General features: G+C 36.0%; 1 protein-coding gene across 1 annotated transcript in view; it reads right to left on the reverse strand.

Annotated features, from left to right (window-relative positions):
* IL1RAPL1 (interleukin 1 receptor accessory protein like 1) overlaps positions 1-25,758 on the reverse strand; it is a 1,280,256-nt gene that overhangs the window by 26,159 nt on the left and 1,228,339 nt on the right. The window contains exons 7-8 of the mRNA XM_084869596.1: positions 17,624-17,756; positions 14,982-15,127 (exon numbers count right to left, since the gene is read on the reverse strand). Of these exons, the coding sequence (XP_084725722.1) occupies positions 14,982-15,127; positions 17,624-17,756 (279 nt within the window). The remainder of the gene's footprint in view (positions 1-14,981; positions 15,128-17,623; positions 17,757-25,758) is intronic.

A 25,758-nucleotide genomic window follows, 5' to 3' on the forward strand; every position in this document is an offset into this window, starting at 1 on the left:
TTATTCAATATCTTAGTGATTCCACAGAGCTAGAGACTATTAAGACAAAAAACAATAATCAAACCATATGCTGGCTCATTTCCTTCAGTGGATGTAATAGAAGAATCTATTTCTTATCTCTCTTGAATCTTTTTGATCACTCTGTTTTCTGAAAACATAAAAATGCTGAGGAAAATTGTGGTAAGTTAGCCACTTTCCTTTCTCATTTTTGTAAAGATATATAAGTTAAGACTTTATTTTCTTTTTCTTTTCCATTAATACTCTGTGAAGAAATAGGCATATTTTGGGAGCTACCACTAGCAGAACTACCATTTCTTGATTCCACCCAATGGAACAGTAAATGGCTCTTTAAACAATGACAAAGTTAAGAATAATGTGGGTGACATACATTTTAGTGGCCTGTGTAGCTGGGATACATATATGAAGGGTCTATCCTTAATAATAAATTGTCTTTACCAAAATGGCAACAACAGAGCCCTGTTTCACAAAGAATAAGGCGTTATGTTATCATCTCACTCTGTGTACTGATTTTTGGTGGATGAAAATTAGCAGTGGCTTGAGAAAATAATGTAGAAGTAAAGGTGTCTCTTTAAATGCATTATTTTCTAATATATACAGACATAGCACAGGAACAAGATTGTATATCCAGGCAAATAGCTTTTAATATATTTTTTAAAATGTGCAAATAACTTGATTTTATTGCAAACAGAATAGTAATAGGTTTCCTGTAAGTGTTTTAAAAAATTTCAGTGGTTCTACAAAAATAGAATTATTTTTTCTCACTTTTTTTTCCTGCCCTACAAAACATGCTTATTGTAAAGAATTTGAAAAATCATATAAGGATATGAAGAATAAATTAAAAATCACATGGAATCACATTGCTCTGAGACATAACCACTATTATTACTTTAGTTAAAATTTCATACAGCTCTTGAATATATTAGGTTTTCAAGTATTCTTAACTGAGGGAAGTGATGTATATCTTTAAATACTAATACTACAAAATAGCTTATATTTTTCCTTTTACTCTGGGCAGTTAGGAATAGAATTGCCCAAGGTGGTTTACAATCTGTGTTTCTCCTGAGTCATGGTAAACTCTTGAGCCAAATTAATTTTTCATTCGCATATCTATTTATCCAACTGTCATTTATAGATGCCTAGGTCAGCAAGGCAAGTCCAGCAGGAATTATTTAATACCACTATGCTACTTTTTTTCCATATAAATAATCATATTGGCAATAGTTTTTACAAGTAGTTACTGAAAAAGTAGGTTAAAACATAATCCGGTTTTAGAGAAAATGTGGATTTCAAATTTGATTTATTTAAATTGTGTTTTACAGATGAGGAAACTAAACTGGTATGTGACTACTCAACAGTTGAAAATATATTTTAATAATATCAATTTTTATGTGACTACTGAGTTGCCAGTGATAGCAGTTTACATACGAAGAGAGCCAATATGGCATGCAATTTTGGTATCTTTAATATATTCCTTTAAGCTATTTTCAATATTGAGATATTTATACAATATAGACACATTTGTTTGGGGAAAATTAAAAGTGCACTCAAGCATTTGTGATTCATTACCTTGAAACTGTGGGATAGCAACAATGAGTGTTCAAATCATACTCATTTTACATTACATACTAGAATTCCAAACTGATTTAAGTCAGGCAATTTATGTGAGCCATTCTTTTAAGCTTTGATAGTGGCCTCTTCCATTTTAGTTTCCATGAATTTGACAAGCATTACCAGTCAGTACTTTAAAATTTTTTTTTATTGTTTCAGGTATTACAAATAGTAGTACATATGCCTCTTTTTCCCCCACTGACCAGTCAGTATTTTTAACTTCATTTGCATATCTTAAAGAATTGTAATTTATTTTTTAAAATATATTTTATTGATTTTTTACAGAGAGGAAGGGAGAGGAATAGAGAGTCAGAAACATCGATGAGAAAGAAACATCGATTAGCTGCCTCCTGTACACCTCCCACTGGGGATGTGCCTGCAACCAAGGTATGTACCCTTGACCAGAATCGAACCTGGGACCTTTCAGTCCACAGGCTGATGCTCTATCCACTGAGCCAAACTGGCTAGGGCAAAGAATTGTAATTTCTATTGCGCAGTTATAAGAACTTCTCATCTAAAGATCCCAGGCAATTTTACAAATACAACTGTAAGAAAATCCTTAGAAAGAGCAACTGCTTTATTTCACTTTGAAGATTTGCGAAATGAGGTACAATGGCACAAAACTCTAGAATCTGTAAACTCTAGAATCTATATAATAAAGAGGTAATATGCAAATTGACGCTCACACCCTCACAAGATGGCTTCCTACAACCAGGCTGTCAGAGGGGTTAGTGAAGGATGACCAAATGACTAACCAGCAGGCTGCGTGGGGCAACCAGGCCAGCAGGAGGGGTTAGTGAGGGATGACCAAATGACTGAACAAGCAGGCTGTGTGGGGCGACCAGGCCAGCAGGGTGATCAGTTGGGCGCGATAAGGTTGGTAGAGCGGTGCAGTTGGGGACGACCAGGCTGGTGGGGGGGGCATATGGGGGCAATTAAGCTAGCAGGAAAGATTCTTTCCAAAAATCAGGACTTTTTTAAAATGCCACAGGACGTGGGACAAATTGTTAAAAATTGGGACTGTCGTCTGGTCACCTTAAGTTAGGGGCAATTAGGTCAGTATGCAGAGGCAGTGAGGGGTGATCAGGCTGGCAGGGGGGAGGGCAGTTAGGGGCAATTAGGAGCCAGTGGTCCAGGATTGTGAGAGGGATGTATGACTGCCGGTTTAGGCCTGATCCCTCAAGGATTCCCCCATTGGAGAGGGGGTAGGCTGGGCTGAGGGACCTCCTCCCACAAGCATGAATTTTGTGCACTGAGCCTCTCGTATATAACATCAGTCACCCAGGGTTTAATATGTTCTTATGGGATTTCTGCTCTGGAACTTAAGGGCAATTAGTTTACAAATGATAAAAATGAAGGACAGTGGCATGAAGAGATTTCCTTAGGTCACAAACAGGTAAATACTCAAAAATAAAACACTTTCATGTAACTAACTGGTTTTTCTTCTTCACAATTCACAGTTTCTTTTCACTCAATCCTCATTCATATCAAATTTGAATTCATGGTAAAATAATTCTTGGGTGGCTTTAAAAACTACCTTTGTGTGCTTTCTTAAACATACCACTGGATAGTTTGTGAACTAGAAATAAAATAAACTTTAATAGCATTTAAATGTCTACTTTTAATTTAGAGAAATCAACCTACAGATTTATCATTTTTCATAGAACACATGCTGAAAATAGTATATGTGCCCTAAAAATAGAGACAAATAGCTAACATATTTCTTACAGATGGAAAATGCAATTCTCAACAATAACATCTAATATGTTACCATAGTAATTTATTGGAAATCAACAGATTTCTTCCCTACTGTATGACCTGAGAGAGTAGTTAGAAGTTTTTATCTGTCATGTGTAATTTCTCACTTACTGACCTGATTGTCAAAGTTCAATATACAGAAACTTCTTATTAAAAGTTATTCCTTGCATTTCATGACCCAGTTGTGCCATTTCTCAACTGACTACAGGAATTCACAAACATAAAAATGCACAGCCATCTCCCTTTTCCAAATAATGTTACTTTAATGCCCCAGGATGGTGGTAGACATCCCTCAGGCAGTAGGACACCTAACCCAATGCTTTGCCCATAGCTGGCACTCAAAGTATATTTGGTGAATGGGAATGATTTGTTGCTTTTTATACAACAACATTATATGAATCATCACTAAGCAGCAGGCAGTGGATTGAGATTTTGAACGGCGTATGAAATATCATCAGTCAATAAGTTATTTTGACCTAGGATGAAGGCAGTTCTGAGAAGGAATAATAACTGGTGTGTTTGGCCATGAATATGCTATCCTGTCTATGATCTCTGATCACATATATGGAAATGTGTGCTATATGATATTGGTGGGCTTCTTGCAAATACCTTAAACTGAATTATTATTTTTTAAACTGCATGTCTGTCATTTTCCAACACAGAAAGATGTGAGTTCCAATGGATTCCCTCTATCCTCACCTTAAGTTTACATGTGTTTTATAACTTCTGTTATTAGATGCTAGACAGATGAGAAGTGGAAAATAGTTGAAAAGGGGAATGCAAATATAGTTAATGATATTATGATAAGTTTACATGATCACAGATAATAAATAGAATCAGTAGGGAGATCACACTGTGTATAAAAATTTTGTGGACAAAAAGGGGCCACATGCTAACCTGACTAACTCAGGAAAGGCCTGCATGGTGGCAGCCTTTCAAGCTCAAGAGACCTAAAGTAATCACAAAGGATGATCTGTCACTAAAACCTTTAATTAAAAAGCAGTTTACAGTGGGTAGTCATGTCCTAGGGCCTAGGTCAGTATCTTCCCTGACAAAGATCAACTTTCATCTTTATGGAGCCTATTGTCTTTTTGCATCTATGATAACAGACCTGTGGAATGTCAGGGCAACTTGTAACTTCCCTTTTTCTGGACCCCTCAGGGCATAGACCTGGCACCCTGGCTAAGACTACAGGTTCCCTCATTGTTGTTGTTATCCTGTTAATTGTTTACTGCTAACTATGCTTACCCACTTATGTAAAAGAAGCACTTGTCTAACATTTTACTTTTTATCCAATCCCAGCAGTTTCCCTGCTTTGCTTTCTCTCTCCTCTCTAATCTATCACCAATGGTTTCATGTAACTCACATCTCCTCTTTTGATGGCAATGTATAAAACAAGGTGCAAAACTGCCATTCTCAGGAGCACTGTCTCAATACATTGAAATTCTGCTTCCTAGAAATTGTCTACAATTTGGCTCAAATAAACTCCCAAAATTTTTTTTACAGGTTTGAATGTTGTTGTTTTCTTATGTTAACAAAATGTTGAATCACTATATTACAAATCTGAAACTAACATAACCAAAAATAAGATTGTATGCCAACTATACTTTAAAAAATAAAATGAATTGGACTTTTGAACACATACTATTTATACAGTTGGTATTAGGGTGTTATTTTTTCTTTGTCTCCTTGCTGTCGTATTATTGATTAATAATATGTGGCAGTGCCTTTCTCATACTATGCCAGCACTTCCTTACTATGCATAATTGAAATTTAACTGAATATAAATATTCAAAAGAGGAAATTAGCAGTATTTACTGCCCATCGTATATCTTGTTCCTCCTTGGTAATTGCTATTCGCATAGGCTGAAATATATGTCCATATATATGTTGTTGAACCATTTCTAAGTGGATTTCCTTTTTTATTTTTTAAAAATATATTTGTATTGATTTTACAGAAGAAAGGAGAGGAAGAGATAGAAACATCAATGATGAGAGAGGATCATTGATGGGCTGCCTCCTGCATGTCCCCTATTGGGGGATTGAGCCCACAACCCAGGCACATGCCCTGAGCAGGAAATGAACCGTGACTTCCTGGTTCATAGGTTGATGCTCAACCACTGTGCCACACTGGTCAGGCAGATTTCCTTTTTTAAAAAAGAAAATTATATAAGAACTATGTCCAACAGTGAGAGTTCTCTTCATTTAAAAGGTTAATTATTTAATACTTGAAGAGAGTGCCCCCTCAGACATCTCTCTGAGTAGCAAATGTGTTCTATAAAGCACGATTTCTTTGAATACATGAGGCAAGTAACCTCATTAAGAGTATGAGGGCAATGTTCAAATAGGTTCAAAAGTGTTGACCATGTAAGAAGAATGAGGCAATTAGTTGGAATTAGTCCCAGTGACTGGTTTTACTCCTTCCTCCTTCATTTCTCTGTCATGGAAACAGTGAACTCAAGAGAGCTAGTTGCTCTTTACCTATTAGATACTGCCAAGTTTATTAGAGGATCTATTGTCCAGGCAAAGACCTTGGCATGACAATTGTGGTCCACAGACCAACACTGTCAGCATAAATAAGGAACTTGTTTGAAATTAAAGTCTTGAGTCTCACCCCAGACTATTGAATTTGAATCCCTTTTCAACAAACTCCCTAGGTGATTTGTGTGTATTGAAAAGATTGCAGTAACAACAAAAAGATTGTGAAGCATTGCTCTAGTGACTTCTAGTTGACTCTTCAAGAGGAAACTATTCATCATTTCCCATGGCATAACAAGCACCCATTCTCTTGTATTTCCAATTACATCTGATATAATCTTGGAGGGTTTTCAAGATTAAAATACTCATCCTTCTGATATCCGTACTAAAGGTCACTGGTTCTCAACTGGTGACAATGTTGTTTCCTGGGGACATTTCACAATTTTTAAGATAATATTTGTCACAACTGGAAAAGGTAATTTTGGCGTCTAATGGGTAGAGGTGAGGAATGCTGCTAAACATTCTACAATGTCTAGGACAACACATTGAATTACCCCAAAACAAATAATTATCTGGCCATAAACCTCAATAGTGACAAGATTGAGAAATTCTGCTGCAAAGTTCATTTTACTCAGAATACACTTAATCATCCCACTCACTGCAGCGGGTTATGTATAATAAAACATATAAGAAAAGGTACCAGTTAAAGATCTTTATCGAGAATTTACATTTAGTTGAGAAAATAAGTTAAAAATACAACAGAGCAAATAAAGAACTTCTAATAGCTATGCCAGTGTATAATTAAATACTAAGAGCTTTGGTCCACTGGATTAGTTCACCAAGAATGATAAAAACTGAAGGGCTTATCATTCTTGGCTCCCAATCTTGGTTTTGTCCAGGATAATCCCTTTGTTAATTATTACTTGAGAAATAAGCTAATTATCAGTGACCAGCAGTTAATTATTAATTGATAAATAAGCTAATTATCACCGACCAGTGGTTCTTTTTTCCTAACAAAGATGCTGCCTGGATATTCTAGTCCACACTGAATATAATTGAATGACCAAAATTACTAAAATGCAAAACTATGCTACATAATAAATCTCCTTACTGTAGCTGATCAGAAAAAAAAAAAAAAAAAACCTACAATCAACAGACCTTTGAAGAGATATCCCAGTGTAGAGGTAAAAAGTAAGTAAGTTGGAATTAAGCTCACTTAAATCATATATTGCATGTCTAAGGAAATAGCTGAAAAGTTCAGTTTCCATTGGTAGTTTTGGTGGCAATCAAATGACTGAAATATATGAAATAACTAGTAGTGGACAGTATGTGCTCCTGGATTTATAATAGCCTCCAGGTATTATTCTTTTTTTTTTGGCATTTAGTTAACAAGAACAAATATTTGGGCAAGCTGTTTAGATGTCTTGTACAACTGGAGAATAGAGAAGTAAGAAAACTGCTATAGGACAGAAGAAAAATTTGAATACAAAATGTCTGATCTCACCCAAGGAAAAAAATTTGTTAAACCTGATGGCTCTGATTTGCAGATGCTGCAGCAACATAACTCAAGTTCCTTAATATTTTGGCAATGCATAAGCTATAAAGGGGAGCAGAATATACCATCCAAAAATATGCCTTTTTGGCATAAGGATTATTTTAGGCTGATTATTTTTAAGAAACAGCAGACACAGGATAAGCTCTGAAAATCAAGAAATTACTCTTTTGTAAGAGACATTTACATTTATTAAAAAAAAAAAAACCTCTCATTTGAAGGGTTTCTCCTTCTCTGTATTGGAAAGAGAAAAATGATTTTAAATTTCTAGAAACACTTATCACTGGAGAAAGCAATAACTTATGTTTACATAACAACCTTATCCTCTTTGTTTATTGTGCTTTTCCTGGTAATCTCCCATAATGCACCCCCACCCCCACCCCAACATCATACTTGGCTTTTAGCTTGAAGGTATTTAAGGTGGTGGCAGGGGCCATTCAGAGAAGTTACTCAGTTTCCCTGAGTATCCCCCCTGTATACAGGAGGTTTACACGCTATTGAAATTCTGTATCTTTTCCCCCTGTTAATCTGGCTTCTTATTACAGGGGGTATCTCAGCCAAGAACCTAGAAGGATAAAGGGAAAATTATTTTTCTCCCCCACAGCAAATGACTGAGTATTTCCTGGATGCCTATTTCATTTTTAATGGGTCACTGCCTTTCTAGGGAGATGCCACCATATAGATAATGAGAACATTTTGATATCTAGAAAAGTTTGGCTTTCCATTTTCTGAAACCAGTGGTTAAATATGTCAAAGATGAGTCCTGAGAGAGGTTTAAATTGTTCTTTGGTCTTACTATATCTCTCAGTAAATAAATGCACTAGGTAAATACTAACAAGGATAGGGGTACATATTACAAAAAAGATTAATTAGAAGAAGGAGTCCACCTGGTCTAAATTCATCTGGCTTTAAAAAAATTCATCCTAAATGATGTGCATGTTAATTGCATTACTAAAGATATTCTGAGGCCTAGGGAGTTTATTGAACAACTGTAATTCCTATTGATTACTTTCTTTGGAGGGGGAGAGACTATTGTGTGCAAGAATTAAAATGAGTTTGAGGGAGAATAGAGAAAATCTAGATGTTTATCATTATTAACTAGTGCTAGTCTCTTAGCTAGATAATTTGCTAATTCCCAAACTACTTCATGATGAATGAACTGCCATATTATTATAATCAATGTATTTAAATATAACTATTCAGAATAGTATTGATAGATAATGAGCATCCCCTTAATTTGACAGTTTCAAAGTCAAACATTCACTACAAGCACAATATTAGGAATGCTTAATATCAATGCAATTTTAAAAAGTAGATGATAGCATTCCAAAATATATTGGTTCTTGTTTTCCATTCATTTAATATTATCAGTGCCAGACACATTGCATGCTCTTATAATTATCATTAGCTTCATGAACAAATGACTGAAGATCTCCTCTAGAACAGTACACTCAAACTAAAGTAAATCTATCAAAAGGTAAAATATAGAGTCAAATTGAATAAAATTGTTGGAAGTAAAGCTGATCATTTTAACAAAAGAGAAATTAGATTTGAGGACTTTTTAATGAAACACATTATTACTGCATCCCTACATTGCCCAGAATATCATGTAGTTGGGGCAGAGAAATCGTGTATTACCTGCTAATATTTATTGGGTGCTAAACATGTGTCAGCCATAGTGATTTGTATTGACATATATGAGTTTATTTAATTCTCAGAGCTTCTCTTTAGGGAAGTCATTATTATTACTATCATCATCATCACCATATTATAGAAGAGAAATTTGAGGCTCTCAGAAATTAAGTAATTTGCCTAAGATAGCATAGCTAGTTGGGTTTTAAATAGATAACCTTGCTCCAGAGTTCATACCCTTAAACCACTAAACAGCTTTGCTCCCGATAATAATGATGTCCACACTTTGATATCAGCCACAGTTAGAGTATGGACCAAACCCACAGAGAATGAAGAAGAAATTATGACTGGCTGATGGATGTATAAGAGCAGCCAGGCCTGAGCCAGAGCCAGTCCTACTGGGTATTGTTAGGTAGGAAGGGTAAAATTTCCCTTTAGCCCTTCTTGAGTTCTTATGGATAGATTAATAATAAAATTGACACAAGACCAGATTAAGAGGAGAAAAGACAATTTAATAAGTGTGCATGGGAAATCATAAATGATGCTCAAGATAACATAATAATGCTTAGAGAAATGATTGAAGAGGGCACCTTTTAATATTTTTAGACTAAGGAATAATAAACTTCTGAGGAATTGACAGGACAAAAAAATGTTAGTATTCATTAGTAAGAAATCTAAGCAAGGTTTGAGCTTGGGCAATAAATAAATAAAGAGGCACCAAGGTTTATTTATGTGAGCTTTTTGTTCTGGATTTCTAAACTCTAGTGATAAGGGTATCTCTCTTAGCCTTCAGTTGCAGGGTGGGCACTATTCACATGGGAGAGTCATCTCCTGTTTTTTTTTTTTTTTAAATATATTTTTATTGATTTTATACAGAGAAGAAGGGAGAGAGATAGAGAGTTAGAAACATCGATGAGAGAGAGTCATCGATCAGCTGCCTCTTGCACACCCCCTACTGGGGATATGCCCACAACCAAGGTACATGCCCTTGACCGGAATCGAACCCGGGACCCTTCAGTCCCCAAGCCGACGCTCTATCCATTGAGCCAAACCGGTCCTGGCTCATCTCCTGTTTTAAGAAGGGGCAGAGAGAGAGGTCAGAGTGTTCTTACATTGGAAGTTTCTTAAGTGACTTTAATTCAAAGTAATCAATATGTCATTATGGGATATTTTGGGTTGGCCTACTCTGAACCCCAACAGTTTCCATCTGGGGAATTGTTTGCATCAGGGAAATGGAAATTGTAAAAATGGAGGGAATTGGAAAGCTTAGGGTTTTGTTTGATGCAAGTCAAGTTAGATCCCCACTATTAGAAACCAAAGCAAGCACATCTGGGTAAAATATTCAGAGTCTTATATATGGAACTCAGTCACGTATGAACAATAGTGGGACAAGAACTGACACAGTAGTGAATGTATCAACTGTACTTTGGTACTTTGTAAAGCCAGGGCCTAATTTTCAAACTTGTCAGGCCAAGGACTAGAGTGAGAAATAAGAGGCAGGACAATCAAAGACTAATATGGCCCAATGGCCCTTAGGAATGCTTAATATCAGTGCAATTTAAAGAATTCTTTGTCTCTCTTCACTGCACCTAGTTCTCTGTATAGAATATGAAATATGTCTATATTGAAGGTCTGCCATAATCCTAACTGTCCAAATGTGTATCCTCTCTGCAGGAATAAACAACTTGGAATATTCTCAAGCAAAGTTTTCAATGGTCTAATTCTCTGGTAAATTTTCAGCCAGTTTTTGTGGAACTACACCTTTTTCCTCTAGATAAAAGGTTGGTCCAGAATCTAGCCCAGCTTAGTTCTAGCTGAAATATTTATTGCAGTATCCTCTATGCATTTAGGAAGACTCATTTTATACAGGTGAGTAAAATCTCCAAGGACCCATACCACTCATTGGAAGGCTCTAGAATCACTTTTATTAATAAACAATATTGAAGAAAAAGTAATAGTGGAGGGAAAAATGCTTAGGTAACTTTGGCAAAGATGTGTCCTGGCAAGTTCACCTGTCAGAACTGATAATTCGTGGTTTGAAAAAAAAATCTGTGTTCTTCAAATGCTTTAACATACCTCTCTAGAGATGTCTTAAAAAGAAAGACTTTGAAAGCCTGTATGATAAGTTAAGGGATTTATGAATCAATGGCAGTAAAATATGATTAACTGTGACAGCTTCCAGTTCCTTCTCTCAGCTTTAGTCTTGTGAGTAATATAGCAACTCATCTGATAATTGACCTAATTGCTAGCAAGACAGCAATTTGACTCTTTCAGGGACACTGTGATCAAAACCCCAAATTATTAGCTTACATGCTCTGTGTGTGCCCAAACCTTTTGAAACTTGCAGAGCTGGTGAACTTGAAGTGAAACCATAAGTTAATCAACATCATCTCTTTTTCCCCACAAATAGTTGGGATAGATCATTCTGAAACTGTTGCAATAAACCTGGTTATTAATAAGAGGAAAGGAGCAAAGGGAAGGCCAGTTTACAGACATGACATTTGTGCAGCTTCTCAAGGAAGCTGCAGTTTAGATGCATGCCCAGCAAAGCCTGGGTGAAACAGGGAAGGTCCTCATCTGTCAGTCACACCTTGGATCAGGTCATTGGCCAGAGTAGGCTTGGCCAATTACAAGTGTGAAGATTTCAGATACTTAAGCTCCTAAACAAAGGAGTTCTCTCTCTCACTCTCTCGGGACTCTTGGGACTCTTGTTGCAGGGGGGTGGGGAGGGTGCTCTCCTGGCTCCTGTATATTCTCCCATATGGCCCATAGCCATGTGGATCTCATATACAATGGACTGACAGATTATAACTAGCCTAATGCTAAACCAGACCCAGGTCTACCATGGAACGGAGACACTCTGGACACTGGCTTTGCTTCTACCTCTGCTTAATCCCTAGCTGTACCTCTTCTAGGACTGGATTAAGGAAAATGGGACTTTGTCACCTGAGGGATGTAATTCCATAAAAATGAAGCTTTCTACCACATCCTATCCTCTCATGGGGGCCTCCGGAAATGCTTATCCCAGTGGTACCCCATGAACCTCACTCCCACCAGCAATAGTGGAAGACCATCTACGCATTTCTCTGATAACAATTCCACACAATTATAAATCTCTCAAGGACAGGACATTGGATGTGTTGTTGCCTTTGTGAATTGATGACTTATTTGTTGTAGCTCCCTTAGAATGAGAATGAAGGCATAGTGAGGGCCGGTGTGGCTCAGTGCCCGGTTGTGGGCTTGATTTCCAGTAGGGTGTGTGCAGGAGGCAGCTCGTTGATGATTCTTTCTCATCACTCATGTTTCTATCTCTTTCTTTCTCTCTTTCTTTCTCTCTGAAATCAATAAAATATTTTTTTTAAAAAAAGAAGGCACTCACTAACTTTAAGAGGAACTTTTAGAATATGACCTTGGAGGATTTTTTTGGTTTCTTAATGCTTTTATTTTACTAAGAATAAAATGCTGTTGGTAGAAATAGAAATTTGTAAAACATTGGGGAAGATATAGCTATTGAAAGGTGCTTTAACATTGGCCACAATTTTCCTCTTTATGTTTAGGTAGTCAGACATTATTGTGAAAATTTTTTTTCAGTTTCCTTGACTCTTCAACCATTTAGTTTTGTGGTGCTGGAAGTTTTTCTAGCTATGGGCAACTTAACCTTAGGTCACACATGCTAAAAATAAGCCTTGGGTGTTTAACCTTTCCTGGCTATGTGCCTGTTTATAAGAACAGAACTTTAATAGTTGCATCCTCCTTAGATACATTTCATTTTTCTTCTTCTCTCCTTATTATAATACTTAACAGTCACTCCTACCTTGTCCCAAAATGAAATATATGTTGTTCAAGTAAACAGATTTTCATTGATGCCCTACATATTCTCTCTACTACTTCCCTTATTGGGGAATAATTTAGACTCTTTGATTAGAGCTTACTGAAGACAATGGTCAGGATGGTGAAAATAATTTATACACACAAAGGAAGAGTGAATAAGACTAAATAAGTTGAATCTTGGAAAGTAAAGATCCAGAAGGATCATGTTGACTGTCATCAAACTTTTAAAGGGCTTGCCGAAACCGGTTTGGCTCAGTGGATAGAATGTTGGCCTGTGGACTGAAAGGTCCCAGGTTCGATTCCGGTCAAGGGCATGTACATTGGTTGTGTGCACATCCCTGGTGAGGGGTGTGCAGGAGACAGCTGGTCAATGTTTCTCTCTCATCAATGTTTCTAGCTCTCTGTCCCTCTCCCTTCCTCTCTGTAAAGAATCAATAAAATATAAATAAATAAATAAATAAATAAATAAATAAATAAATAAATAAAAGTCCAGAACTGCATTCAAGGGGCAGACAGTGAAATAGGGATGCTTTTCTAGTAGTTAGGCTTTCCAAAGATAGAATTGGCTTCCTTGAGAAGGAATATGATCCAGTATAAGCTATTCGATAACTTGGGAAGATTTTGTGGAGTAGTTCAATTACATAACAATTAAGTGTTTCCAGCCCTGAGAAGCAATTTTTATTCTTTTAGATATATAATATATTTCTACTCTAAATTCCTCCATTGACTGAATAAATATGTTGGCTGGAGAAAGAAACAATCATATTGCTAAATGCTGTTTACCTTTCCCTTACATTCTTCCAAAGTAGAATATTTTAATATTGCGGTCACCTTGACAACAAAGGTGTCTGTTTTAATAGTTTTAAGTAACATTATTCAAAGGGATTCTATTGCCCAGTAAAGTGGGGGGATATAGTCTTTAATGTTCTTTTTATTTTCAAACCTCAAAGAGTCTAGGATTAAACATATACTTTGAATTTAAAATCATTGTGAATTTGCTGAGTAAGAGAACACCAAGTGTAGTTGTTGCAAAAACTGGAGAGTTTTCACTTAGCATAATATGGAAAAATATTTTTCTCTTGCATATGAAACCTTTCACCAATTAAAATGGATCAAATTTTATAATTATTACTAATTTCAAACAATTCAATATATTTATATATAATATTTTAACCTTGTACACAAGGCATTAGGACTGTTGTGGGACCAGATTTAGTGAGGCAGATGTTGCAATCATCTACAATCTATCTTACTTGATCATTGTTAATAAATTATAGTTGAATAATAATTCATTAATGCACAATGAATGAGTCGTCATTAATCATGGGATGATATTGCACATGTAAAAGTCATCCAAGGCAGAAAAATATCAATAAGTAATACAATGGGGAATCCATTGGACATATTTTTACACTAAAGGAATAACCCTCTAATAGGGAACACAATCTTGGATTTAAAACTACTTCAGCCCTAACTAGTTTGGCTCAGTGGATAGAGCGTCGGCCTGTGGAGTCAAGGGTCCTAGGTTTGATTCAGTCAAGGGCATGTACCTTGGTTGTGGGCACATCCCCAGTAGGGAGTGTGTAGGAGGCAGCTGATTGATGTTTCTCTCTCATCGATGTTTCTAACTCTCTTTCCCTCTCCCTTCCTCTCTGTACAAAAGTCAGTAAGATATATTTAAAAAAAAAAACTATGTCAGTTATTTTTCATTGATTTGCTTCTTTCTAACACTAATAAGTTATATTTAACTAAATACTTCCTCTGTATATGCTTTATGCCTAAGTCTTTACTTCTTGTCTCCTTCATCTTAAAACACAGTGAAGAGTTGACATGTATCAGGAAACTGAAGCACAGGGAAGTTAGATACCATGCCCAAGGTTATACAGTTGGTATTAAAGCAAAACAATAAATCCAAATTTGACTCTAGAGTCTGAGCTAGTCTCCCATCTACTGTGTTATCTGCCTTGATAAACTGAATGTTAATGTGATTATTTTATTTAGAATAAATTTATGTAGAAAAACCATTATTTTTCTGGTTCCCACTTATTTCCCTCTCATTATAGGTTCAGTTGACCACTCAAGCTTAGAAGGTTATACTCACCCCGTTTGTGAAGGAGAATGCTGGCATGCCGACGTCCATTTCCATTTTCAACATAACAAGAGTAATTTCCCAAGTCACCTTCTTGTACAGAATCCACAATTAATGAGATGGAAACTTCCTGTTCCCCAAGATGCTCCTTGAGAATTCTAAAATATAAAGCAAAACGAAACAAAAAACCCCACACAAACATACACATACACGACAAAAAAATAAAAAAAATAAAGTAGATGAATCTAAATCTGATGTGAAAATACCTACAGCATCTTTACTTCAAATTGAGCTATGGATTTATGCTATTTTAACAAAATCATACCATGCCCTTCTCATTTCTAATGAGTAAGTTTGTCTTTGTAAATGTTAATGAAGTTGCAGTTCATTATCTCTCTTAACAGGACAATCGCACTGTCATAATAAAGAGGTGAGAGAGACCTTGAAGAAAAGTTTAGGATTGCTTTCCCTTTAAGAAGAAATATGATGTAAAGGTGAGATAAGATAGTCTAATGTCTTAGGCTAGAGGACTAATTATATACAGGTTAATAAAAAATAAGGAAGAATAGAAAGATTTTGAGGTATATTGACATTTCAGTTGAAACCTCCAACCTGGCCTTTTAAAAAATTATACAAATCAATTGCCTGTTTTTAAAGAAATATGAAGTTATAAACATGTAGACAAAGTATTCTGATGAAGTGCTTCATTGTGACATTTAAAATTAATGGTAAATGTTCACTAATCTCACTGTTGAAGATTTTAGCAATCTTTCTGAGCAAATGCAAAATTTCAGAGTTAAAGCTTCCTTTCCCTGTTCAAAGCATTTCAGCCTCCTTTACCTTCCCATCTGTCTGGCAACTCATCTCTGCACAACACTTTCTAATGCATAATTAAAGAATAATACCTTTCTGGAACATTCCCTGACCACCCACAAAAAGGGAAAGGGGGGAAATGAGGAGATTTGTTATTCTTCTTTAACGTTAGCATTTCAAAGTGTATGAGTAAATGATAAATGGCAGGGGAACACTGTAGTACATATTGGAGGATTGCCCATCTGGGCATTTCAGAACACAGTTGGAGTATAAGATTCTTGTGTAGCTGTTGCCAGGGGAAAAAAATCCTAGAAGAAATAACCTTAGATGGCAGTTTTATGTGTTTTTATATTTTGCTGAAAAACTTTTTCCTTTATACCTTTGATCAAGTTTAAAAGCCCTTGTTATTAAAAGTGTCCTCTTTCAAGAAGATGAATCTTTGATAAAATGCTCATGTTCTCCCAGAAGTTGTGACCTTTAGATGGGAGAGTGTTTACAAATGATCAGCATTTGGAATTAGTCTTTTTTTGTTAATAATATATATTGATTTTTTACAGAGAGGAAGGGAGAGAGATAGAGTTAGAAACATTGATGAGAGAGAAACATTGATCAGCTGCCTCCTGCATACCCAGCACTGGAATCGAACCTGGGACCTTTCAGTCCATAGGCTGATGCTCTATCCACTGAGGCAAACCAGTTTCAGCTGGACTTAGTCTTAACGTAATTATTATTACTATCCTTGCTTGTGTACATTATGATTAAAAATCAATATCTATGGTCCTGACCCATATGGCTCAGTTGGTTGGAGCTTTGTCCCATACACCAAGAGGTGTCAGGTTTGATTCCAGGTCAGGTCACATATCCAGGTTGCAAGTTTGATCCCGGGTCGGGGCGTGTGCCAGAGGCAACTGACTGATGTTTCTCTCTTATATTGATGGTTCTCTCCCTCTCTTTCCTCCTCCTTTCTCTAAGATCAATAAGAAATGAGTATCTATGCCCAAGCATAATTTTAGTCATAACTGAATACCTGAATACTTAAATTGTTTTTTAAAAGAGGCTTAAGAATTATGTCCTCAAGCCAAAACCGGTTTGGCTCAGTGGATAGAGTTTGGCCTGCGGACTGAAAGGTCCCAGGTTCTATTCCAGTCAAGAGCATTACCTTGGTAGGGGATGTGTAAGAGGCAGCTGATTGATGGTTCTCTCTCATAGGTGTTTCTAACTCTCTATCCCTCTCTCTTCCTCTCTGTAAAAAAAATCAATAAAATATTTTTTTTAAAAAAGAATTATGTCCTCAAATAGATGGTATTTTGAGTGCTTATTCTCTATCACTTCCACTATATTCATATTTAGACCTTAAAGTCAGGCTAAAAAGGTAATTAAAACATTTAATGATTTTTTATCATTCCTACCAAGTACTTTATAGTCTACTTGCTGCCTCAAATATGAAAACATATAAAAGGAAATGACAGAGATTGTGTTTGGTTGAATCCTTTTACCTTGTTAGTATTTCCTCTTAACAATTAAAAAAAAAAAAAAGCTCTTACAAAAAAAAGGCACAATATCACATTTTCTATATTTTGATCTGTCTCACATTCAGTTCACTCCTCAATGAAAAACTCCTTTTTATTTCTCTTAAATTCTTTACAAATGGCATTCATGTTTTACATTTTCATAGGCTCTTAACAGTGTTTTGCCTCTTTGCCAGTATATGTCTCAATGTTTTCATTATAATAGTAAAACAAAACAAAACAAAAAAATATTTTCTTTTAGCTTACTTTCTTGACACCAACAGAATAAATGTTAATCTTGACTACAAGGTAAAAGAAAAAAATATATTTTACCTAATGTCACTTTCCCAAACTCGATTTTCATCCAGATCTTCAATAAACTTTTCTCCTTTCATCCAATAAATTAAAGGACTGACATCTCCACTGTACCCAAAGAAAGCTCTGCAGGTTAGATTAGCTGAGTCACCTGTCAAGAGAAGTGATAGACATGTTATAAAATTATCTGTACACTCTTATTTTAGACAGGCTAGCAGGTAACATTGTAATCACTTCATTGAATGAATGAAAAAATCTTTTTTAAATAATATATTTTCAGGTATTTTCAACTGTTGTCAAATTTATAAAATATGTGTTCTTAATGGTTTTTTTTTATTATTTAAAAAAATATTTCAGAGAGGAAGGAAGAGGGAAAGAAAGATAAAAACATCAATGATGAGAGAAAGTCGCTGATTGGCTGCCTCCTGCATGTCCCCTGCATGGATTGAGCCACAACCTGGGCATATGCCCTGACCAAAAATCAAACCATGACCTCCTGGTTCATAGGTTGATGCTCAACCACTGAACCACAGTGACTGGACTTTACAGCTTTTTAATGAAATTATAGCGACTCAAGAACTTATAAATAAGAATGGTCAGCTATTTTATAGAAGGCTCTTCCATATAGGTTTGCTTGATATTTCCACATGATTAAATTGAGGCTATAAATTACTGGGAAAGTACCACAGAGGTGATATCAGTCAGTCACTCTGTCATCTCCTCCCATAGCTCTCATAACATACCTGTATTTATCATAATACACTAGAGGCCCAGTGCACAAAATTTGTGCATGGGGCAAGTTCCTTCAGCCCACCCTGCACCCTTTCCAATCTGGGACCCCTCGGACATCCCTCTTACAATCTGGGACCACTGGCTCCTAACTGCTCACCTGCTTGGCTGCCTGATGCAAGTAACTGCCCCCCTATGCTGGCATGGTCACCCCCAACTGCCCCCCTGCAGGTGTAGTCACCCTTAACTGCCCCCCTGCAGGCATAGTCACCCCCAACTGCCGGCCCCTGCTGCCTGGTTGCCCCCAACTGCCCTCCCCCATTGGCCTGGTCGCCCCTTAGTGCCCTCCTGCTGGCCTGGTCGCCCCTTACTGCACCCCTGCTGGTGTGGTCACTCCCAACTGCCCCCCCTCACTGCCCCCTCTGCCAGTCTGGTCGCCCCCAACTGCCCCCCTATGGGCCTGGTAGCCCCATGCAGCCTGCTGCTCAGTTGTTTGGTGGCCCCTTACTAACCCCCCTGCTGGCCTGGCCATCCCACACAGCCTGCTGCTCAGTCATTTGGTCATCCCTCAATAACCCCTCTGCTAGCCTGGTTGCTTCACACAGCCTGTTCAGTCGTCTGTTCAGTTGTTTTGGCTATGATAGTCGCTTAGCCTTTTATATATATATATATAAGTATATATATATATATCTCACAATATTTTGTTTGTTTGCAGGTCTAATCCAGCAACTAGTGTTCATTCTCCAAAGGTAGAAATTATATCTGTATTTACCTTTATATATTACCAGGGCACATTACAGTATCTTAAATATAGTAGTAGCTCATCAAATAATTTCAAATCACTTAATAACATGCTTAATACCTTTCAAACTTGTATTTTCCATGCCTTACTTTTATAAAAGCTTCACTTATTAAAGATAATTTGTCTGCAACTTATCACAGTAGGCTAAGTCCATCTTATAAACTAGCCTTCAATATTGCATATGCAGAGCCTCCTCATTCAGATTTTATTTCACTTGAGGACTGGAGTCAGTTCATACCAGCTTGTGAGAGTCCATTATTACATTTTCAGAAATTTGGTAAGCAGGTTGTTAAACACAGTAATTATTTGAAATTAAATTATAGAAGCTTACAATTAAAATACAATATTAAAAACAAAGGCTAATAGATATTCAAAACTCCCTAATTATTTTGCTACATTATTCATCTATAGTATCCATATGGCAGAAATATTGTATAATAGTGTACTACTGCACATCTTTTCCCAGCTGCACATTTAGTGAAATTATGTTGGTAGCTTGCAATCAACCACGGTGGGAATATTGACCCATAAATTGCCAAATGCTGCAAATCAAGATATAATTTATTGTTCTGATGATTGCCTGTGGAGAAAATGTCACTAATCTCTCTCACTTCCTCTCTCTCTAAAAAATTTAAAAAATCAATAAAACAATATTTTTAAATGCCCTTAAAGAACTCAATAGAGACAAAATATCCAAAATAGAAAACAACAGAGAATGTAAATCTAAAGGTCATTAATTTTAAAATCATTAAAATCTGGCTTATGAAATTTTAAAATGAGATGCAATATACCCAATATTAAATTGTAGGAGGATCTATCTCAGCATACTGAGACCCTATTGGCAATAGACAATTGAAGTCTGTGAAATTTGAGGGTTTTTTTTTTTAAGTAGATGATTTGTAGCAGATTAATGTTCTTATATTTTAGCTATTGTGAATTTGGCTTTAAACTATTTTTTTAACCATACTCTCTAGGAAACAATGGTTTTTATTATGGTTTTGCCAGCCTCAAGAGTAAAACCCTATGGCTAGCAATGGTATATGTTACCTAAAAATCTATATCACACATGATCTGGATACCAGGTGAATATAATTTAGTAGAGATATTATTTATACTAGCAATAAAAACAAAGTATGATCAGAAATGGTTGTGAATAAATGAACCACAAAGTCATATTGAGTCAGATCAAAGGTTTTATGAAATACATATATACATACAGAATGTTTGCAAAGTCTTAGATAAAAAAATAAATATTTTGTAGTCCATTCCCAATTTATATTTTAGATTTAATGTTGCTGTTAAAAATCCAATAAGTCACAGAATTCAAGAAAATAATTCCATGTTCACTTAGAAATTTAAGTAGATAGATATTGTCAATAACTTTCCTAAAGAAGTACAAGTATGTAGATGGTCCAAAAAATATAATGTATTGATTTTTTTATATTTTGTTTTTTAATAAAAATTGCATATATTTAAGGTGTAAAGAATTATCACTTTACACATATAATGCTACAGTCAAGCTAATTAATATATCTTTTCACAGTTACTTTTTAATTTTTTTGTGTGTAATGAGAGCATCTGTGATCTACTCTTAGCAAATCTCCAGCATGTAATACAGTGTTATTAGCTATTGTCATCATATTGTACACTAGATCTCTAGACTTGCTTATCATACATAATTGCAAATATGTACCCTTTGATCAACATCTCCCTATTCCCCCAGTCTCCTAACCACTGTTCCACTCTGTTCTTCTATGTATATGATTTTTTTTTTTTAGATTCCACATGTGAGATCATGCAGTTTTTTTCTTTCTGTATCTGGCTTATTTTACTTAGCATAATATTTCCCAGATTCATCCATGTTGTTGCAAGTGATGAATAATTTGAAGGCTGAATAATATCACATCATATATACCACAATGTCTGTGTCCATTCATCTATCAATTAACATTTAGGTATTTCCGTATCTTGGCTATCACGAATGGCTAATAGGTATATGAAAAGATGTTTAACATCACCAGTCATATGGGAAATGCAAACCAAATACATAATGAGATCTCACCTTATACCTATTAGGATGGCTATAATAAAAAAAAATAACAAGTGTTGGAAAGGATGTGGAGAAAAAGGAACCCTTTTACTCTATTGGTGGTAATGTACATCGGTATAGGTAGACATTATGAAAAAACAGTAGGACATTTCCTCAAAGAAACAAAAACAGAGCTACTATATGATCCAGTAATCTCTCTTCTGGTGTTGTCTCACAGGGAATAAAATCACTACCTTGAAGAGATATCTGTGTTCCCAGGTTCATTGCAAAATGTATTTAAAAGCGATGATAATAATAATATGGTGCTCATCCCACAGGCAGAGATATAGCTCTTTGGAACCAATTGTAATGCATAAAAATATGAGCAGAGTAAGTCTAGGCAATGAGTTATCAGAATTTGAATTATGATCTGGAAACAAAAGTTAATTTTATATGATACCACAAAATTGGAATTTATTAGAGCTAAATGTTATAAAAAATATATGCTATCTAGAAAAGGAAAGATGATTTTTCAGAATTTGAGCCTTGACATAATAAGAAAATTCAAGATCAACAGATTTGAATAAATAAGTAGTTAAACTGCAGTAGAGTGGAAAAGAAAATGAAACCAACAGAGAATGATTATGAATTTTTCTTTATTGTGTTTGCTATCTAATGTGTGTCTGAGTATAGTTTCAGTTAAAAAAAACCACATGATAAAATAACACTTAGCCAAGTGCCTAGAAAAGTCATTAATGGATTAATGTCCCAGATACTCAACTTGCAAATAATCATAGTCAGATTTTGATAGAAATTATAGGGAAGGTCATTAGTATTACATCTCCTAATTCCACCATTAACCTGCTTTTTGCAAATTTCCACTAACTTTCATTTTATTTTAAATCTTAATTGTTGATAGTATTACAGATGCCCCTCACCCCCATTGACACTTCCAAGCACAGCCCCACCCCCACCCCCACCCCAAGTCTTCACCACCCTATTGTCCCTATACATGGGTTATTCATATTCATAAGTTCTTTGGTTGATCTTTTACCACCCACCCCCAACTCCTCCTGAGATTTCAGTCTTATTTAGTTTAGATGAATAGGGTTAAGCATGTTATATATATTTTTGTCCTTAAGCCAGTGAGTCTCTAACTTGTCCAAAAACTTGTCCCTGCCTCCACCAGATTTTGACTTAACAAGTGTGGAAGGTTCCAAGGAATTCCATCCTTAAGAAGCATTCATAGGAGATTTTCATGCAAGTGGTTACAGTTAACTGTCTAGAACAATTTCTTTTTATCTTAGACTCTGTTTAAAGTGGAACTGGGATCAGAAAAGCAACATGATTGGAAAACATTCAGGCTTGGCCCTTAAGCTGTGAGCAAGGACAGGGAGGCTGGGAAAGAGGAAACTGTTCATAATAATGACAGTGGTGGGTGGAAAGGTAGCTGGTGTAGATGAGATACAGGAAGTACAATTGAGTCACTGATGAGTCCATCTAAGATACAGTAACATATTCTCTTTCAAAAAAATGTAGGAAAGAATTTCTATTTCAGTGGAAAACCACTAATTTATCTATTGTGCACCTTTGTGAGTTATGAGATTTTAGTCCTTTCACTGTTTAAGACCTATTTTGGGCCGAAACCAGTTTGGCTCAATGGATAGAGCGTCGGCTTGGGGACTGAAAGGTCCTGGGTTCGAATCCGGTCAAGGGCATGTACCTTGGTTGCGGGCATATCCCCAGTAGGGGGTGTGCAAGAGGCAGCTGATGGATGACTCTCTCTCATCGATGTTTCTAACTCTCTATCTCTCTCCCTTCCTCTCTGTACAAAATCAATAAAATATATATTTTTTTAAAAAGACCTATTTTGGACTCTTAAATTGTAGGTAACTGGCATATAAATTTTCTCATGTCTTGTAGTGATTTAATTAACTTCATTCCCCCTCTCCTTTCTTAGCTCCCCTATTTTTCCCTATACATGGAATTCTTCTTGACATTTCTTTACTCTGTATAAACATGCTGTTTTGAATTTACATTTGATTTAGTCATAATCTGTCTGTTCCCTTCATATCATATGAGAAAAAAAATTTAAATCCTCATCTGAGGATATTTTTCATTACTTTTTAGAGAAAATGGAAAAGAGAGAAATATCAATGTGAAAGAAACACATTGGTTGCCTCCTGCATGAGCCCGGGCCCCGGGAGGAGCCTGCAACTGAGGTACATTGCTCTTGACCAGAATTGAAACATTCGGTCTGCAAGCTGACACTCTATCCACTGAGCCAAACCAGCTAGGGCCAAAATTTCTTTAGCATATGTTCATTCTTATATCTGTATGAAAGCAATGATTGTACATTGTTCTTAAAATTACCTGTTAACAGAAATACAACACTTGCCTCATTGCTTATCATTACCTTTAAAATAAGCAACACACAGTATTTATATATCTCTGATATATCTGACATTTGTTAGATTGCTGAAGGATTTTTATGAATACTTTATTCCTCTTTCCTTTTTTCAAATATAAGAACAGAAATAATATTTTATCTTTACTTTGTTTAAGTCCAAACGATTTTACTTGTTATAAAAAAATCTATCCATCATTTCTATCTTTGGCCCTAATTTGTTGTAACATGCAATTTCTGAGAAGGCAATCCATGTGATTCAGAGAGTCAAGCACCATAGCTCTTCCTTATCCTCTTCCATTTAGATAGTGAAAAAAACACCTCCAGTTTCACCTCTGACACCCAAATGATAGTGCTAATACTATTTACTACACTTGACCAGAAATACGGGAAATAAGCATGAGTACTCCATAAGTTACATAGCCGAGAAAGACACATTAATTTCATTTTGCTCTCAATTTTGCTCGTTTGCTTGCCTTCAAACAATAACAGAATAATTTAAGCTATGACCTGGCCAACTACACACATCAAATATATCAGTTAGCTAGGCCTGGAGTCTTGAAGATAATAGCATTCTTGCTGTCTCAAGCTGATATCTGTAAAAGCTACAGTAAATTACACTAAATGCTTCTGCTGCCTTTTTGCCAGAAAGGTGCACCATCAGCTCAATCTTACCAGGTTCCAAAGGAAGCACTCTAAAATTGATCATAAAAGAAAATCATTTGCTATCTAAAATGAGAACAATGCTTGCCATATAGCAGGATTTCAAGTAGGCTATAATGTGTGTGTGTGGGGGGGGGGGGCGGGGGGGAAGTGAACGGAAGACAGTGCTGAGAGGAAAAATAATACAGTTTCCCTTCAACCATTGTATTCCAATGGGCAGTTAGTAGGTTCACTTGTGATTTAGTGCAGCCTTCTAGTATTTGGGGATCATTTGGTCATTTCCAAAATTGCTGAGAACAGAGATTCTCTCCACTAGAGGACACTCTCTAACTTATTGAGAAATTAAACAAAACAAAACCCCCCAAACCCTCTTTCTTAATTAAAAGAACATTTCTTCCCTAATTAAAAAGCATCAGTATTCAGAAATCTTACTCATTCAAATTAGAATATAGCGAGCGTTTTGTTCTTAAAGAAGATGTTGAATAGTAGGGGGATTTTAATTTCATTTGCACCATTAATCATGCATATTAAAATTACTCTCTGGTCATGGTAAAGATAAATGTTTTGCAAAAGGCTCTCCACTTAAGATAAAAGCAAAGTGGTTCACAAAACATATTTATCTTTTGTCATCAGTTCCATGGAATGGCTTCTCTTCCATAAAGCTTTATCCAGAAATGAAAAATCTCTCTCTTATTCTCCCCCTTCATCTCCCTGCTCCTACACAAAAATAAAGCTCCTTTGTAATTTCCTCAATATCTTTAGCCCAAATAAATATCAGGACCAATGGTACATAATATTTGCTGGCATCTAACCACAACGAGTTCTTTGAAAATCAGAGGTTATCTAAGGATTCTAAAAGAAAGGAAAGAAATGGAAGGGATAGGTTATATTAAGCTCATAGTTAAGGATGTTACTCCTACAAGTAAAACAACCTCTACTGAAATTTCAAGGGAACAAAATCACATAAAAACAAGACACATACTTTTAAATCTGCTCATCACAGTTCAGCTTAGTGTCAGATTTCTTTATGAAAATGTATTTCAGACTATTTTAAGACTCATTGCTTTTAAAAATATATATATTTTATTGCTTATTTACAGAGAGGAGGGGAAAGGGGTAGAGAGTTAGAAACATCCATGAGAAATATCCATCAGCTGGCTCATGCACGCCCCCTACTGGAAATGTGCCCACAATCAAGATACATGCCCTTGACCTGAATCAAAACTGGGATCCTTCATTCTGCAGGCTGACACTCTATCCACTTAGCCAAACCGGTTCTGGTACAACACATTTCTTTAGTTTCTTTATAAATTATCATTATTATTTAAACTATTACAGATGTTCCTCCCCCCCACCCCCATTAACCCTTCTCCTCCTCAGTCCCTCCCTTTCCCAAGCCTTCATCCCACTATTGTCTGTGTCCATGGGTAATGCATACATGCATATACATTCTTTGATTGACCCTTTCCAACCCGTTCCCCACTCACCAACTCATTGCCTCTGAGGACCCTCAGTCTGTTGCA

The sequence above is a fragment of the Pipistrellus hanaki genome (assembly GCF_964339955.1).
Source record: "Pipistrellus hanaki genome assembly, chromosome: X".
In the NCBI taxonomy this organism is placed as follows: domain Eukaryota; kingdom Metazoa; phylum Chordata; class Mammalia; order Chiroptera; family Vespertilionidae; genus Pipistrellus; species Pipistrellus hanaki.